Source organism: Chanodichthys erythropterus, chromosome 6 (assembly GCF_024489055.1).
Source record: "Chanodichthys erythropterus isolate Z2021 chromosome 6, ASM2448905v1, whole genome shotgun sequence".
Taxonomy (NCBI): Eukaryota; Metazoa; Chordata; class Actinopteri; order Cypriniformes; family Xenocyprididae; genus Chanodichthys; species Chanodichthys erythropterus.
In genome coordinates this window covers 17333195-17350805 of record NC_090226.1, presented here as the reverse complement: position 1 = coordinate 17350805, position 17611 = coordinate 17333195, and the positions used below count along the sequence as shown (strand labels likewise).

Genomic DNA, 17611 nt, shown 5'->3' with positions numbered 1-17611 from the left:
CACATTAATGTGAAACTGGAAATACAAAAAATTATTTGGAACAAAAAAATTGGCCCTTGTATGACAGGCGAGGGAAGAAAAATACTGAAAAATAAAATGGCTTGGTGATGTCCGCCAAAAAGAAAAGAGTTTGAGAACCAGGTTATTACATTTAGTTAATAACAAGGTTATTAAGATATATTTTGTTATAATTAATATGTCTCTTTTTCTTTTAAAGGGTCCATTCATTAATTACTCCCAAAGAAAGCAACAAAATGACCACATTCAAGGTCCAGAGATATAAACATTGCTAAAATAGTCAACATGACTACAGTGGTTCAACCTTAATGTTATGAAACAACGAGAATACTTTTTGTGCGCAAAAATGGGAGATAAAAAAACTCTCGGATTTCATCAAAAACATCTTAATGTGTGTTCCAAAGGTCTTACGGGTGTGGAACGACATGGGGGTGAGTAATTAATGACAGAATTTTAATTTTTGGGTGAACTAACCCTTTAAGACCAGGAACTTGCATTAGTAAATTGTCCTAATTTGATTTCATGTTGACATAATACCTATTTTAATGTTAAAGACACTACCGTTTAAACGTTTTGTGTATCAAAAATACAGTAAAACCACAATAATGTTTTCTATTTCTGTATATTTTAAAAAGTAATTTTCAGTAGCTTTTACTCCAGTCTTCACTGTCACATGATCATTTACAAATCATAATAAAATCATAATAATCAAAAATCTAATATGTTCATCTGTTTATCAATGTTGTAAATAGTTCATATATATATATATATATATATATATATATATATATATATATATATATATATATATATATATATATATATATATATATAAATAAAGGGATAAAATATATTATTTTATTTGATTAGACAGTTTAAAGGAAAACAATTTATGTGAAACAAATCATAATTTAAATGTATTTTCTGTCACTTTTGCTTAATTTAATGTGTCCTTGCTGAATAAAAATAATCTTTTTGATCCTAAACTTTTGAACGGTAGTGTATTTTCAAGTTAAACAAGATTCAGCAAGTAAAAAGAAATCACTTTATCTTATCCATTTGATCGTTATTAGATGATGAAAAGTAAATCTTGAATGGAGCCAAATAGTGTTCAATTTCATTTCATATTTAATTTAAAGTCAAAATTTGGGACACAAACATGAACAAGAACACATTTGTCATGTTAAAACTTAATAATCTGGTCTTGTTAACAAATACAAATGTGCATTCCCCTTTTTTGCGGGCAAGATCTAGAATTACATGTAAATGTCTGCAGGTGAGTTTAATCAGTTACCAATCGGTGGATGCAAGAACAAAAATGTCATTGTGAGTGTTACATAACACCAAGCCAAACTATTTTTTTTTACATGCATGTCACAAGGTTATTGGGTTAAAATAACATGCATCAAGGAAGCGTTTGTGTGCAGAGAGAGAGTTACAGAGTGCGGGAGGGAAACATGGAGAGCGAGAGATCAGTGACTTCAAGGTCAGATGAGTGCAGAGTGCCATGTGACATTCGTTTTAGTGTAGCATTGATTTCTCACCCCTCTCTTCCCTTAGGCTAAGAAACAAGAGACCCTATGACTCTGTCTTTCTCTCGCTTTCGCCTATAACACACACACACACAAATGCACACAATAGTTGGGCAAGGTTAGTGTGGAAAAGCCAATTCCTCTCTGAAACAGGGCTTACTGTGTGACTGTGAGCTTGCTATCAAATGTGTGTGTGTGTGATATTATGGCTCAAACCTGCTAAACAGCTCAATGCAGTGTTTTGGACAAGAATTTTGGGCACACACACATCTATATGTGTGTGTATGTTGGTATGTCGACCTAAAGGTGAAGCTGAGCTTGCCTCTGTCTGTCTGTGCAATAAGAGTGGTGTCCATTTCTGCCTTGCGCACACTTCACAAAAGCTTCATTAATCCAAGACCAACAGAGAACGGCCTGTGCTCTCGCTACCATAAAAGTACGAAACAGACCTTTTGTCGCTGTGCATTCAAAAGTGACACAACAAGACCAAATGAGTAATGACATGCAAAATGTACAGAATGCAAACACCACTTTTGGGTGTTGCACTTTTGAGGCTTTTAAAAAACAACTGTGTGTTTTATTTGTGCTTGCCAGAGGCACTATGATGGAAAAACAAGTCAAAACAAAGCCGATGATACATTTGAACACTACTAATGGTGTTTGCTTGTAAAAGAGCCGTGCGTTTTACAAAGACAACATAGATGTTGGCAGATGGGGTGACGGCGCACCATCATCACTACTTTCTTCTCTCCTGCAGTTTGCCGGATAAATAATTCAGAGGAGGTGCATGTTGTTGATTAAGACCTTTACTAACATATGCCTTCTGGCTGAGCACAATGTGTTGATTTGGTTCACTGTACAGGTTGTGGATGTACAGTAGAGACTTATGACACATAAGCAACCCTTAAACAAGAAAAGCACAAGAAACAAACTACTGGAATCCCTGGTTAGCAAAAAAATGGCGCAATACGGTGGCTTTTGCGGGTGTGCTTTAAAATGAAAGATTAAAAATGATTAAGTCTGTGGTTGTGGATGCACAATATATCAGTGACAGAGTACAGATCTATACAGGTGGAGCTGGGGAAGGTGGAAGGTTTCTGAAAGTGCGCTGCAAACAGCTACAGCAAACAATAGGCGAGAATTTGAATGTTGAACAGCGAGCTCAATGGCTACAGTACCAATGCAACGTGAACTAATCAGCTGTGCACTATTGAGGATGTAATTGCAAGCAGATTGGGTTACGGACTTATGAGCCTGTGCCATCTAGAGTTTCATGACAGAACTTTGTATTAATATCAGATTAATGAGAAGACTAGTATATTAGGGCTGGGACGATACATCGATTCTCGACACACTGATTCATTATGCTCCGATGCTTTCTGAAGCATTGTTTTGAAATCGGCCATCAATAAATAAGTTGTTATTTTGTTTTTTTGCCGCACCAAAAGTATTCTCGTCGCTTTATAATGTTAATATTGAGCCACTGTACTCACATGAGCTGATTTAAATATGTTTTTAGTACATTAATGGATCTTGAGAGAGGAAGTGACATTGCTCCCTATGGAGGCCTCACGGAGCCATCGGATTTCAACTAAAATATCTTAATTTGTATTGCGAAGATCAACAAAGGTCTTACGGGTGTGAAACGACATGCGGGTAAGTAATAAATGACAGAATTTTCATTTTTGTGTGAACTAACCCTTTAAGGCATTTAAGTAGCTTTTATAAACTTTCACTAGAAAAACATTACTGGTGTGCATCTTGAGACAAAATGACACTGACATATTTTAAGATATGTCAGTGCAAGTTGCTTTCAGTTACAACAGCTCAAAAATGCATTTTTTAAGTCTAGTAATAGCTTAAGCCTTGTCTGTGAAACTGGAGGTTAGAATGATTATTTTAGGGTTAAGTGGTGTGTGTAAAGGAACTGGAAGCAGGCAGTGTACGAGTGTTTATAGTAATGCCATCTGCTGTTAAAAACTAAGCTCAGAATCGATTCAAGAATCGCGATACATCGGAAAATAGAAGAATCGCTCCAGATTAGTCGTATAGCGAATCAAGATTTGACGTATTGTCTCAGCCCTATAGTATAGCCTATACAACTTGAGTTGAAAACAAAACACTCAAAACAGCACTAAACAAAAAGTGCTACGTTTGAAATAGTGCACATCAGTCGAATTCTAAATTAATGCACCAATTTGCGCCATTTCTTGGCAACTATTATGTTATGTGAACAACACGTCAAAATTAATTAGCTTGCATTATAATTAATGTTTTAATATCATATTGGTTATGGCCGTAATGCAAAAAAAATGCTGTTCCACTTAGAATTTGTCTTGTTTCCAGTCCAAATATCTAAAAATTCTTAGATCAAGAAGCATTTTCTTGACAAGTAAAAATTATTTTCTTGTTTTTTAGGAAAAATAAGTAAAAATTAAGTGAGTTTTTCCTTAAAACAAGCAAAATAATCTGCCAGTGAGGTAAGCAAAATAATCTTAATCCAAACTGAAAACAAGATTATATATCTTATTTTTGGTTTGATATTTGGTTTTTTTCTTACCCCACTGGCAGATTATTTTTACTTATTTTTCCTAAAAACAAGAAAATAATTTTTACTTGTCAAGAAAATGCTTCTTGATTTAAGAATTTTTAGATATTTGGACTGGAAACAAGACAAAAACTAAGTAAGAACAGCATTTTTTGCAGTGCAAAAAAAAAAAAAAAAAAATCAGTTGTTGGTATTTTGGTGCATGCCTAATTTTAAGCATGAAATAATCAAATAAAATAAAATAAAAACAATATATGCCATTTGCAAATTATCTAAATATTCTGCAGGTTTAAAAACCATCACGAAAAGTACAGTAGTACTCAACAGCTTGCAAATACGGCCTAGATACTGGGTATATGCCATGCAAATATGCAAGTTCTTTGGTACATAATAAAAACAAACAGAGCAAGAGAATGAAAATCTTATAATAAAGCATTTGTCCCCACCACATGTCTTAAACATTGAGGCCTAGAGACATTCCCCATGTTCTGTTTGTTTTTAAAGGGTGGATGGAGAGATTGTGCAGGAACAGTTGTCATACTGAATGGTTTGGTAAATATTGTCACAGAGATAACAGTCTACACTGCTCATTTTGTGGTGGCAGATAGCTTTCGAAAAATAGATAAAGATGATTTAGGAACAAAAATGGCACAGTTGACTTAAAAGCTATAACCATGGGATTGACTATGTTAAAAAAAACTGGTGCAGGTGGAAAGACAGAATATTTTGTCAAAAACGCCTCTGAAGAACTAACTAACTATGGAAACCACGATTAAGACGCTTCTGAAAGTGAATCCTGCTCAATTTATTTTATCTAACGTTACCACTTTTCATATGGTGTCATGCGAACAAGACGCTGTAGTCAAGACTAGTTATTTAGTATCTCTCCATCTCAAAGAACTTGAAAAACAAGACCGTACAGTAGGCCAACACTTGCGGTTTCGGGACTAAATGTACACTTAATGTACACGATAAATGTTGTAGGCTATACGGAGGAGTATGATCGGGAAAGAGTTGTCAGTCTGGTCTTTCTACTGTTTATGTGTTTACATAACTTCATGGCAGCGCATTCTATGAAACACTGTCGAAAAGTACAGCTGCTGCTGCTTCCGCGTATCCAAGTTAAGTGAAGTCGAATAAAAAAAAACAAATTATCAAGTTTCCTTTCCTCTCCTGAACTTGAATGTTTAAGAACACACGATATCAAACATTTAAAGGACTTCCTGTCCAAAAAAAGCGTCGCTAATCTCTCGTTACCAAGTGTCTACAATTGTTTCCATTAAATCAGAGATGGATTTGTTGGAAATGTGTCGTTTGATGCTCGCGGCGACCGAAAGACAAACATCCAAAATGCGACGAAATCTATTGGTTGTTGGTGGACAACGTGGACGTTTCATGTTATACATGTCTGTCATTTCTACGCGGTGGATTTACAAACGCCTACAAAACGCGCAGAAAGTGAAAAGTTGTAAGTACAAAACTTACCAACTTCAGTGTCCGAGAAGTTCAATAATTCGTCTCTTATTCTCACTGCTGCTGTGTAAGTTGAGAACAGAATGAACAGTGCGGCGTGTTTGAGGAAGTATTTACCCGCTCACTGTGCCTGTCTGGGGCTGACAATACTGGAGGAGTGACGTCGAGCAGGTAGAGAGAGAGAGAGAGAGAGGGAGAGAGAGAGAGAGAGAGAGAGAGAGAGAGAGAGAGAGAGAGAGAGAGAGAGGGAGGGAGAGAGAGGGATGGGGTGGGTGGGTCTGAATGAAAAGCTATAAATCTATCTATCTATCTATCTATCTATCTATCTATCTATCTATCTATCTATCTATCTATCTATCTATCTATCTATCTATCTATCTATCTGTCTGTATCTGTTAATCAATCAATCAATCTATCTATCTATCTATCTATCTATCTATCTATCTATCTGTCTGTATCTGTTAATCAATCAATCAATCTATCTATCTATCTATCTATAAATATCAATCTGTCTGTATCTGTTCTATGTTCTATCTATGTCTATATCTTGAAATTCGTGAATCAATCAATCAATCAATCTATCTATCTATCTATAAATATCAATCTGTCTGTATCTGTTCTATGTTCTATCTATGTCTATATCTTGAAATCCGTGAATCAATCAATCTATCTATCTATCTATCTATCTATCTATCTATCTATCTACTTTTTGTTCAAAGTAACAGATCACTGTTCAAAAGAGTAAATTCACAAGTAAAGTATCTGTTGTGTAATATCTCAGGCTTTGAGTTGTCATAATGTCTTTGACAGTTTTAGATTATCTATGATGTCACATAGTTAAAGATTGATATGCACAATCAAGGTCATCATTTTCTGTTGGAAGAAAATGTTTGTACATGTATGTTTCTCATTTAACTGCCCTTGGACTGGTTTATGAGTTACCATTGTTGGTGGTTAACCAGGTGCTTTCGTTTCCTGAAGGTAGGAGATTCCTGATGGAAACCGCAGCTTTGGGAACTCCATTCAATCCCGCCCTCACTCCTACACAAGGAATATAGACAAAACACACACACACACATACACAAAGAAGCAGCAGTCACATGATGCTGACTCACAGACTGCCCCACCCCTTCAATCTTGGTCTGTCAGTGGTGTATAAAGCTCTGAGTTTCAGTGCTTCTATTTTTAGTATCATTTCCAACTAACCATATACCCTAATATGACATTTGTGTGCAACAAATTTACCACATAAACTGCAATCTAACAGATACCGTTATTATAGAAAGTTCTGAAGAACAGTGAAGACTCAATGCGTGGGTTTATGATAGATGGTTTCACTTCTCTTCTGTTTTATAGAACTGTGTCTTGCCAGTTATTCCCTTCTTCTCCTTTATTGTTTCTCTTTCCTCCTTATTTTTTTCTCTACTCTTCCTTTCTGTCTTATCGCACCCTTTCTAATATAATTTATCAGTCTTGCCTCACTTCTCTTTTACTGTTACTTTCCTCTTCTTTCTTTTGTTTTAGAGCCTCTATGTTTTAAGTGAAGTCATGAATTTTAAATGTTTGAGGATGATAGTTCTTTTTCTAGGAATCATTGCTAGGTCTAGCAAAGTTGTTTACTCATTGAAAATATATCTTCATATTCATTTGTTCACATCTTAACACAATCTAGCGTTACACTCAGAAATGGTTCTAAACTAGTTTTACTTCAGGACCAAAGATTTTATTGACCCAACAAAATATCAAAATTGTTTATTGTTATAAATGTAAATAAGAATGTCCTTAAAAACAAAATTGCAAATTTATTCATTTAAAATATATTTTATTAAGAAATATCTTTTAATGCAGGGTTATTATCGTTAACTAAAACTAAAGCTAAAACTATAAAAAAACATTTCTGTTAATTGAAATAAAGCTTAAATAAAATAAAATATAAATATTAGTTGAAAAACTTAAACTAAGCAAAAATTAGAAATGTTTCCTTAACTGGCAATAAACTAAAATTATTGACTAAACTAAAACTGAAATAAACCTAAATAGCAATATTTTTTTTAAAAAATGAATAAAATGACAAAATCACACAATGAAATGACTAAAAAGCGAACTAAAATGAACATGAAAAGTAAAAACATAAAACTAAAAGCAAAATTAAAAATATCAGTAAAATGATTTTATAAAACTATAAAATAACACTGATTTAATGTAGCCTTGATTATATGTTATTTTGCATTGTTTGCATCAAAGTTTAAGCATAAGGACATCAAGCAACCTGACCATGTTGTCATTTGCATTTAAGCCCAAAGTACTTCACTTTTTATGTGTACGCAAGGGTCAGCGTACAGTGCGTGATGCAAATTTTGTCATCAGAAGAGTACGTGTGTACTGTACATGTACTGCCGGATTTTTGTAACCGCGCATACTTGTACATTTAATTTTCTTGCAGTAATTAGTTTATCCACAAGGTGGCAACCATGCCCTAGGGGTGTCAATTCATAAGGTAGTCAAAGAAAAACTGCATAAACAGAACAGAACGGAACGCATGCAAGCTACAGCGACAATAGAGGCCTACATAGACAGTCTGGCGGAAGCTAGATATTTTACTTCATAACTTGTTAAATATGTTTTTTTTGTTTTTTTTACACAAATGGCTTGAGTGTGAATAAAGCTTGAGCTAATTTTCATTTGAAAGTGAACTAATCCTTTAAACTAAATAAGCTCTCACTGTGTTAGTGAGGTGAGGCTGATCACTGGGCAGTGGAACGACTGACCGAGGGTGGAGTCAGTGCCAGTTTCCCCACAGTGCCAGGGCAAACAGTAGTCTGTGAGTAATGACAGGAACCGAGTGGGGAGGAAAGAGGAAATCCCCCCCCCAAAAAATAACATTTGTCTGCTAATCGACTGCAATCTACTTTCACTCCGTGTCTCTTAGTTTCTGCCTCTTCCGATATCTTTTCTGTTACATAAAATTAGCATCGAAGGAAAAGACACGGAGCATGTTGATTATACGCAACACAAACATAACTAAAACAAAGAAAAATTATCAGTGGGATTCCATGCCAGAATGTCCTTTCCAATGGACAAGTCATTCTGAGACATTCCAACCACTGCATTTCAATAACTGTTAGCTACATAGTACATTTTGTACCCTGTTGTATGTTGTTCTCTGCATAAAGAGTAGACAGGAATGTTAATGTCCAGGCTGTGTTCTCCAAAAGAAAGCTTGATAATGGTGGTGACCTCTTGGATTCAGCGATAGTGCTCTGGAACCCTCCCACTGGAGATAAATAGCACATATTCTTCTGGTAATGGGCGAGGGTGATGGAAAATCAGGAAATAAATAGCAAAGGTGCCTATATCCTGGAATACATTATCTTGGTTGGGGAGAGCAGTGCTAACAGAAGACTACCTCTGACTGTTTGTAAACAAAAGATGCTCATTTACTATTCAAATGCTTGTATTTTGAACAGGCAAATGCACAAAGGAGCAAAGGACTCCAAACTCTGAAGTTCTGTAAGTTGTTGCCAGTAATGGAAGTGAAGCTCATTCATGAAAACAAGCTGGGTATTACTGAGCATGAGGTCATGCTTCCCACACCTAATGGATCTTATGTTTTTCAAGCCCGTTGTAGGTCTTGAGTAACAAATGAACACCTGTGAGTGGTCAACTTTTGTTTCAGTTTGAGGTTCACTGTTCTCGAGTAATGTAGGACTAGATCCACTCAGAATTACCATAGTGGAACTAAAAGCACCACTTTGTCATATTTCAGTTAATGTTAAATTTGTTCCCTCAGGGTCCTGAATGATATACAGAATTCTCTTTAAAATATAAAATATACATAGGCTATATAAAAAACCTTATACTAGCAACAAACATGCTAATTCCTATAAAACAATGATTCAATAAACAATTACTGAGCAACTTACATTTTAGATACAATTATTTTGTGTATTTTTGCTTCGACGGCGAAAATAGCTCCAGATGAAGTCAATGCGGGAAAAACGTTGCGTGCCTCCGAGCAACACAGTGACGTTACTGAATGAATCGGTGTTTTGAACGAATCATTTGAGTGAATGATTCAGTGATCCAAAATCCCATACTGTTTGAGGGGAATCTACGTTTGACGAGGAATGAACTTCGCGACCGTTAAGAAATTATGTTTTACCAGGGGTAGCTACTCAACAGGCGGCCCATCAGCATTAAATTTTTGCACTAATTTAGTTTGTCCACAAGGTGTCAGCACTGAAACGGGCTGTTGTTTCAGTCTGAAAAGAAACGGAGAAGACAGAACAAGAGTAACAAAAACACAATAGCCGACCGTGAAGAGCTCTCGTTTGAGGGGATTAAAAGATACCAGCAACTCTAATTTTAAACAAGTACAAAGACATTTTATTGTAACTATTTGAGCGAAAAAGACGACAAGGATGAATCTCTCTAGTGCGCATGTGTCGAGTAGGCCCACTTGTGTTCGTGAACGCCATCAAAGGCTCGAGTAAAAAAAAACAAAGTAACCTTATTTTTGCAGTTGACATTCCTCAAACTTTGCAGTGTGTAAGTTGCCGAGCAGCATGAAAAACAAACCTTTTATTCTTAATGTATTCTTAACTACAAATATTGTCTTAAGTAGGCTTAAATAAAAGTCTTACAATCCAAGTTATAATTTGTGGCCCTTCGCGTTTAATTTGGTTAAAATGCTGCCCTCTTGGCCTCTGAACTTGAGTATCCCTATATAGTATCAATGTGTGTGTGTGAGTGAAATAGTTCACTTTCAAATAAAATTTTCTTGATAATTTACTCACCCCCATGTCGAGATGTCCATGTCCTTCTTTCTTCAGTCGAAAAGAAATTAAGGTTTTTAATGAAAACATTCCAGGATTATTCTCCTTATAGTGGACTTCGATGGCCTCCAAACGGTTGAAGGTCAAAATTACAGTTTCAGTGCAGCTTCAAAGGGCTTTAAACGATCCCAGACGAGGATTAAGGGTCTTATCTACGATAAACGATCAGTCATTTTCAAAAATAAAATGTAAATGTATATGCTTTATATAAACAAATGATCGCCTTCCATGTGGTTCCGCCAAAACCGCACTTTCGCATTCTTCAAAAAGCTTAAGCTGTATACGCCTTCCCAATTCTACTTACAGAAAAAATGGAAACTTCCGCTGCGGTCATTCCGTAAGTAGAATAGGGAAGGCATAGGACATACAGCGTAAGCTTTTCGAAGAATATGAAAGTGCAATTTTGGCACTTTTGATTGGAAGGCGATCATTTGTTTATGTAAAGCATATACATTTACTTTTTTTTTTCGAAAATGACCTATTGTTTCGTTAGTAATTGCGCCCAAAAAAAAAAAAAAAATTATCAATTACCCACTCATGTCATTCCAAACCCATAAAACTTACTTTCATCTTTGAAACACACACCTTTTGAAAGTCTGTTTACCCACAACCTTGACAGTTCAAAACGTTCACAGAGTTTGTAATAAATATATTTTATCGGTTTAATTCAAGTCTTCTTAAGAGACACGATCACTTTATATGATGAACAGATTTAATTTAGGCTTTGGATTCACACAATGATCAGCGATCATACATATAGAGCGCTCAAATACGGTAAACGGATCTGCTTGATGTGCAAGAACAAATGACTGAGGTTCTTCAGATTCTGAAAAACCCTCACTGCATCCAAAACCACATACTGTGCATTACTGTAGGTAGCCTACCACATTTGGTTTGAAACTTACTTCACAAACAATAAAAAGGGGGGTCTTCGGGTCTCTAAAGATCGAAGGGTAGGCTATTTATCCTTTTATGGTGTTACAATTGTTCACTAACATATTAATGAGGGATAGGCAGTCATTGTATGTAGGCTACTGGTTTGACGGTCATAGTACAGACACTTGAAGAGAGGAAGTTGTGTCATAAAGGCACCTTGTTCTCCATGTTGAATGTCTCTGTCTGATTTTGGTTATGAGTTCTTTTTTTATCAACCTGTACATGTACTTCATGCTAACAAAAACACAGTCCCCAATCTAATAAAAATGACATTTCACGCAATTAAATGCTTAGAATTTATCAATTACTCTTTCATTAGTGGGTCAGAGGAACTCAAGGGAGTGTGGCAACTAGAACAGTCCCATTTCTATCTCACTTTCCTTCTTTAACATCCTTTTTCTCTTTCTTGCCATATTCGCCACCTTCATTGCCAAGCTATTGTGATATTCCCTGGATCCTCTTTTTCAGTCTTCGTTCCTGTCCTTTGCTTTCTATCTTCTTTTATATCCTTTTGTCCTGGGTGACCTAGTAAAGCTCAGTCTAATGAAGTCTACTAGTCTTGACAACAGACTAGAGACTATTAATGAAATGTTTGCTGATCTGATATCAGCACTGTGCTTTTTCTCTTACAGTGAATGGGCTTTTTATTCAAGTTTAGAAAACTGATCCCAGATCAGTGTCAAAATAACAGAGGGGCCTACAATAGCACAGTGGACCTCTGCGTCATTAATATTTCAGAGGATGAAAAGAAATAGGGCGAAATGTTTTGTGCTGCTTCTTTTTGCTATCATATAAATTATTTAGGCATTCTGATGCTAATCAACCTCTCTTATTTGGCTGTTGGCCGAAGTGCCATCGACCACTTTGATAAAGCTAATTATCTTAACCTAGTTATATCGCATTACTAGGCTGTAGTTTGATAATAGAGCTCACACTCAAGAAGATTATTGAGGTAATGATGAAAGAGATACACATTTGACTGGAATAAACACCCTATGTCATTATAGTTAAATCGTGTTAGTTTGTTGCTAGGTTTGAAGGCCCATTTACAATAATAGTAATAATAAAAAATTGTGGTAATAAATGCTCTTTAATTATTAATCCAAGATCCCAATTACAGTAGGATAATGGGGAGAAACTAATGGTATTGAAATCTTACTACTGTTTCATATTTAGTAGCAAATATGAACCCTTTATGGTATGCAATATGATATCAATGAGGAAAAAAATATTTGTGTTGTTTTTCCTGCTTAAAATTGGACACTTTAACAATATCAATAAACATTTTCATAAATTTTTAATTTATTTATTTTTTATAAGTTTGTTGCCTTGAGGCAACATTGTACCACAATGGAAAAATTTTAACATTTGGCATTTTCATGTAGAAAAAAGAAACATTTCTTTAATTAGACACTTAAACAAACAAATTTATCTAGTTTTTAATGTATTAAAAGTTTTATATTTAATATAAAGTAACATTTTATATCCAACTGTTTTATATCCATTTTATATACAACCCTCAGGCAACACTGTACCATAGTGGAAAACAAATATTACCAAACTATCAAATTTTTATGCTATTATATCAAGTTATCATATCCATATTATCCTCATCTCCATCTTCTCTTTCACCCTCACTCTCTCCCTGACAGATTGTCACTATGATTTTATCTTCCTCCTCACAGTATGACCCCTCATCCTCATCAACTGCCCGTGCTATCTGTGTTTTATACCTTTATGAAGTTCTATAGAAAATGTGCAGATCATAATATATGCAGAAATAGTATGTGAATCACTATTCTTATAAGTGCATTACGAAATCATGTGAAAATGCAAATATATTTAGATAATTCGAACTCTTTTCCTTACAAATATGATACATTTGCATTCAAACCTATTATGCCTGCATGGCCTTATGCAATTCCATTATGGTACAATGTTGCCTTGAGGCAACACACAGTTTTTTGTTATTTTCTCTAAAACATTTGATGATATATAATGTAAAATTCTTTAAAATACTTCTTTACTTGCCAGTGAACGTAACTCATATTTTTTGTGGGTGAATAAATGGATACAAACGAAAAAGTGAAAAAAGCACTTTTCAATGGAGAAAATATGGAGTCATGTGACGTGCACATGTGCTGAAAAAGGACACAGAATGGACCCCTGATGGTCATGTTATGGTCTTTTTTGCACTTTTATTGATTAGTATTTGATTTATTCTGTCCGTTTGATCAATCAATTGGTGCCTTATTTTATTAAAAACAAACTAAAATAGACAATGTTGCCTGAAGGCAACACCGTACCATAGCATCACAGACAAAAAGCGTGTCTGGTTGTTCTTTGCTTAAGTATGTGTCGCCCCCTAGAGACTGTATATGAACAGCTGAAAAGTCTTTCAAATTAATACTTTATAACATGTTTATTGCATAATTAATGTATTTTACTCTTTATTCTCCTTTATGTCGGGTGTTTATTTAATTTTTTATAATGCATTAAGGAAAGGGGATGATCGTCTGTACGAATAGGGTGTGCTCTTGGGGAATAATATAGAGAGAAGCAAATGACTGAGAATGAATGCTGGCGTTTTTTTTTTTTTTTTTAAATGTAACATTCAAAGACAAATAACGTAAAAAACTGTCTCTTTCCAGTGAATATATACATCAAAACTCACCTCAACACATTTGGAAATGCAGGTTTGAGCGTTTATATATGACGTTCATGATTAAAAAACAAAACAAAAAAACAGACATTTTTAAACATCTTCTGGGAATAATGCGGCTTTAGACGATGGCCTGCTTAAGGTCGATACTGTACATAAAGCTTATGACACTTCGTTATCTTTAATGAAAGGATCAACCGACACAGAGGTTCACAACATTTCCATACTGATTTACATCGAGGTTTTACCGAACTTGGCCTTCGTATGCATGCGCTGTGGAAATTACCATAGTAACCATAGTTAAGCTGTTTTTAATAATAATAATAATAAAAAAAACGCATATAGGATCATATTAAAACTGTAATTTCCAATATGTTATTATTGTGTTATGTTTAACGATGTCAGTGGTGGCTCCAGTTAGCACAGCTTCACTATAGTAACAATAACTGTTATTCTTCCTAGTGAAAACAATGGTTTCCATGGTAATAATGTTTGTAAGGGTGCAGAGTCAACATGGGGACCAGTGTAAAATAACTAACAAATGTGAGGAGAAAAAATAATCACAGCAGATGATAGCAATATATAGCTGCAAATTAAATATTACTCAATTGTAAAATGTACAGCTGGATATATATATATATATATCACATTATCACATGATGTTATTTGTATATAAAACATGATATGCCATGCTAAACATTTAACTGTTTAATGAAATTAACAATATAGCCTATTGTCTATAATAAGCCTATTGGCTTAATCATACATACAGACATACTCATCCAAACTATAACAAATGCCTTGTACTTAATTTATTTTTAATTTTACAATGTATAAAATGACAGCACTTAATTATATCTGCATATAGAAAGGTAGTTACAGTTTCTAAAAATGAACATTCTCCTTTATTCGACACACGTGAGTAGTTTCAGAACAATCATTCACTGAACTGCACTGTTTACATTTGGCACTTTTTTTGAATTAGTCTGTGAAGAAAGTGAGGCACAGGACAACAAACACTGAGCATGACATGCCTTGTGTGACCGTCCTTAAATTCAGCAGCCAAAAAGAAGATAAAGAAAAACACGAAGGTATTTGTGGTGTGATTCCGCTGGTTTCTCAGGCACAGGTGTGACTCTGATGTCATAGGTTTAAGCCCATAATGGGTTTAGCTGTCTGGGGAACCCTGCCCAGAGTCCTTTTGTCATCTGGGCAGATGGCCGGATACTATAACACTGTGGCCTCTTCCATAGCGTTTACCCACCTGCAAAAAAACAGTTTCATTTCTTTACCATATTTCTGCTGATTTTATTTGTGAATAAACAATGCATTTCTCTAAGCGTGTGGATCATATGTTTTGGTAGTGGAGAGTGTTTTCATGACTCTTGTGTGTCATACCTGCGCGCAGTATGCTGGTCATCTGCTCTGAAGCTGTAATACAGTGTTTTTTTATGGTAGAGCTGGAAAACATTGTCTGTGTCTTCCCCCTCTGATTGATCAGACAGCTTCACAGTAAAGCCCTGCAGAGGAAGACTTTCAGATGCCACTTTATCCTGCAGATAGAGAAGAGAAAGACCGTTCAAATGTGCTACATGGTACTAAAAAAGTATCATCATTTAGCATATTTCAGTACCTGACCCAGACGAAAATGCGCTTTTATTTAGCACAGTTTAGTTACAGGTCAGTAAGATTTTTTTTAATTTAATATTTAATAACTAAAATATATAAAATAAAAAATAAACATTGTTTATACTAAGAAATGTTTCTTGAGCATCAAATCAGCATATTAGAAGGATATATGAAGGATCATGTGACACTGAAGACTGGAGTAATGATGCTGAAAATTCAGCTTTGCCATCTTAGGATAAATTACACTTCAAACTAGATGAAAAAGGTTTGTCAAGACAAACTTTAAGTTGGCTTGAAAAAGCCGTTCCAGAAAGTTTGAAGCAGTTTTAAAAGTTTTCACTTTTAGTTTTGTAGTTTAGATAGATAGATAGATAGATGGTTGCTAGGGTTTTGCTATGTGGTTGCTAAGGTACTTGGGGTGGTTACTAAGGTGTTGCTATGCGGTTGCTAAGGTATTCAGGGTGGTTGCTAGGGAGTTGCTATGTGGTTGCTAGGGTCCTCAGGGTGGTTGCTAGGGTGTTGCTATGCAGTTGCTAAGGTATTCTGGGTAGTTGCTAGGGTGTTGCTACGCGGATGCTAAAGTACTCGGACTGGTTTCTAGGATGTTGCCAGGGTGATTTGTGTGGTTGCTAGGTGGTTGCCATGGTGTTCTGGGTGGTTGCTAGGTTGTTCTGGGTGGTTGCTGTGAGATAGATATATTATAGCTAGATAGAAAGATTTAGTTTGATAGATAGATAGATAGATAGATAGATAGATAGATAGATAGATAGATAGATAGATAGATAGAGTTTGAGTGAGTTTTATTGGATTAGAAATAGTAAATAGAATGAGACTTGAGTCTAATTGAGTTTTTGAGTCTAATGGGCTTCCGTAGTTTAAATTTGAATTTTGACAGTTGGAGTTTGAATAGTCTTGGCTCATTTGAACATTCCGTCAATGAAAGTCAATGGGATTTTTCCGAGCTTTAACAGACATTTTTAGGAAAACTAAGTCGGATCAGTTAGAAAAGATATAGCACACTAACTTCAGAACAGTCTGAAGGTCTGACCCGAGTTTGGAGTTTGTGGAGTTAAAGCTCTAGGAGGAGTTAGAGTTGATAATTTTAGTCTCAGAAGAAAATAGCATAACAGTATGCTGGCTTCTTCAAGCCAACTTAAATATATTAAAACAGAAAGCAGTTATTTTAACACAAGAATTACTGTTTTTACTGTATTTATGAACAATAATATGGAGCCTCTGTGAGCATAAGAGACTTTTCAAAAACTTTAAAAATCTTGCAGACCACAAACTCTTGAATGGTAGTGTAAGAAAATAAATTCATTACTATTTAAACAAATTATTTACATTGATAGCCCTAGTAGTATTTTATCAGTCACCCGAAGTGGTTGAAATCAAGGTCTTGATTTAAGCCACACACGCATTTAACGACTAGCTAAAATATTCTAAGACTGTGCTCAACATACAGCAATTGTTTCCTGCGACTGAAGCAGATTTAATAGTTACACACAGGATTTAAACACCGACTCTAATCGCAGACTGAACGCAACTGGCTCTGACTGGATGCGTTTGAGCATAATCAGTCATCAATTTACATTCATAATCGGCTTTACAATTGTTAAGTGTGTCCTCGGCTTTAGTCGTGATGCAACATTCCAGAGGCCGATCTTGTATTTGATATCGATCCAACCCAAAAAAATGTAATTTGCACACTAAAGCCATGTTACCCAGAACAATTTGCTGTTTGTGTTTCCATCTTAGTCTAAAGTACCGTGAAGATTAGGCAAATTTTATCGATTTTATCCTCCGCATATAATCTTAATAAAGCCTGATAAAACCTCATCGTCGATCCATCGGTCGTGTTCTTTAAACTCCATTGTTGATTCGAATAGCAAACAACTCTTACTGCACACACTGCAACAGACTTTTAAAAAATGGTGGTTGAAATACAATTCTGTGTGAACTCAACCAATCAGCATGT

General features: G+C 35.2%; 2 protein-coding genes across 7 annotated transcripts in view; both read right to left on the bottom strand.

Moving 5' to 3' along the window:
• The window catches only part of prkcdb (protein kinase C, delta b), a 29583-nt gene extending 23850 nt beyond the window's left edge, over nt 1-5733 (bottom strand). Inside the window, exon 1 of the mRNA XM_067388300.1 lies at nt 5584-5733. The gene's annotated coding sequence lies outside the window, so the exon portion shown is untranslated. The remainder of the gene's footprint in view (nt 1-5583) is intronic.
• Nucleotides 5734-13985: 8252 nt separating this feature from the next.
• The window catches only part of fgd5a (FYVE, RhoGEF and PH domain containing 5a), a 58966-nt gene continuing 55340 nt past the window's right edge, over nt 13986-17611 (bottom strand). For 5 of the 6 annotated variants that reach the window (XM_067388297.1, XM_067388298.1, XM_067388295.1 and 2 more), the window contains 2 exons: nt 15403-15557; nt 13986-15268 (listed from right to left, as the gene is read on the bottom strand). In XM_067388297.1, the coding sequence (XP_067244398.1) occupies nt 15232-15268; nt 15403-15557 (192 nt within the window). In that variant the 3' untranslated portion in view covers nt 13986-15231. Of the gene's footprint in view, nt 15269-15402; nt 15558-15581; nt 16711-17611 lie in introns of those variants that run through there. The other variant, XM_067388299.1, reaches the window with a different exon arrangement.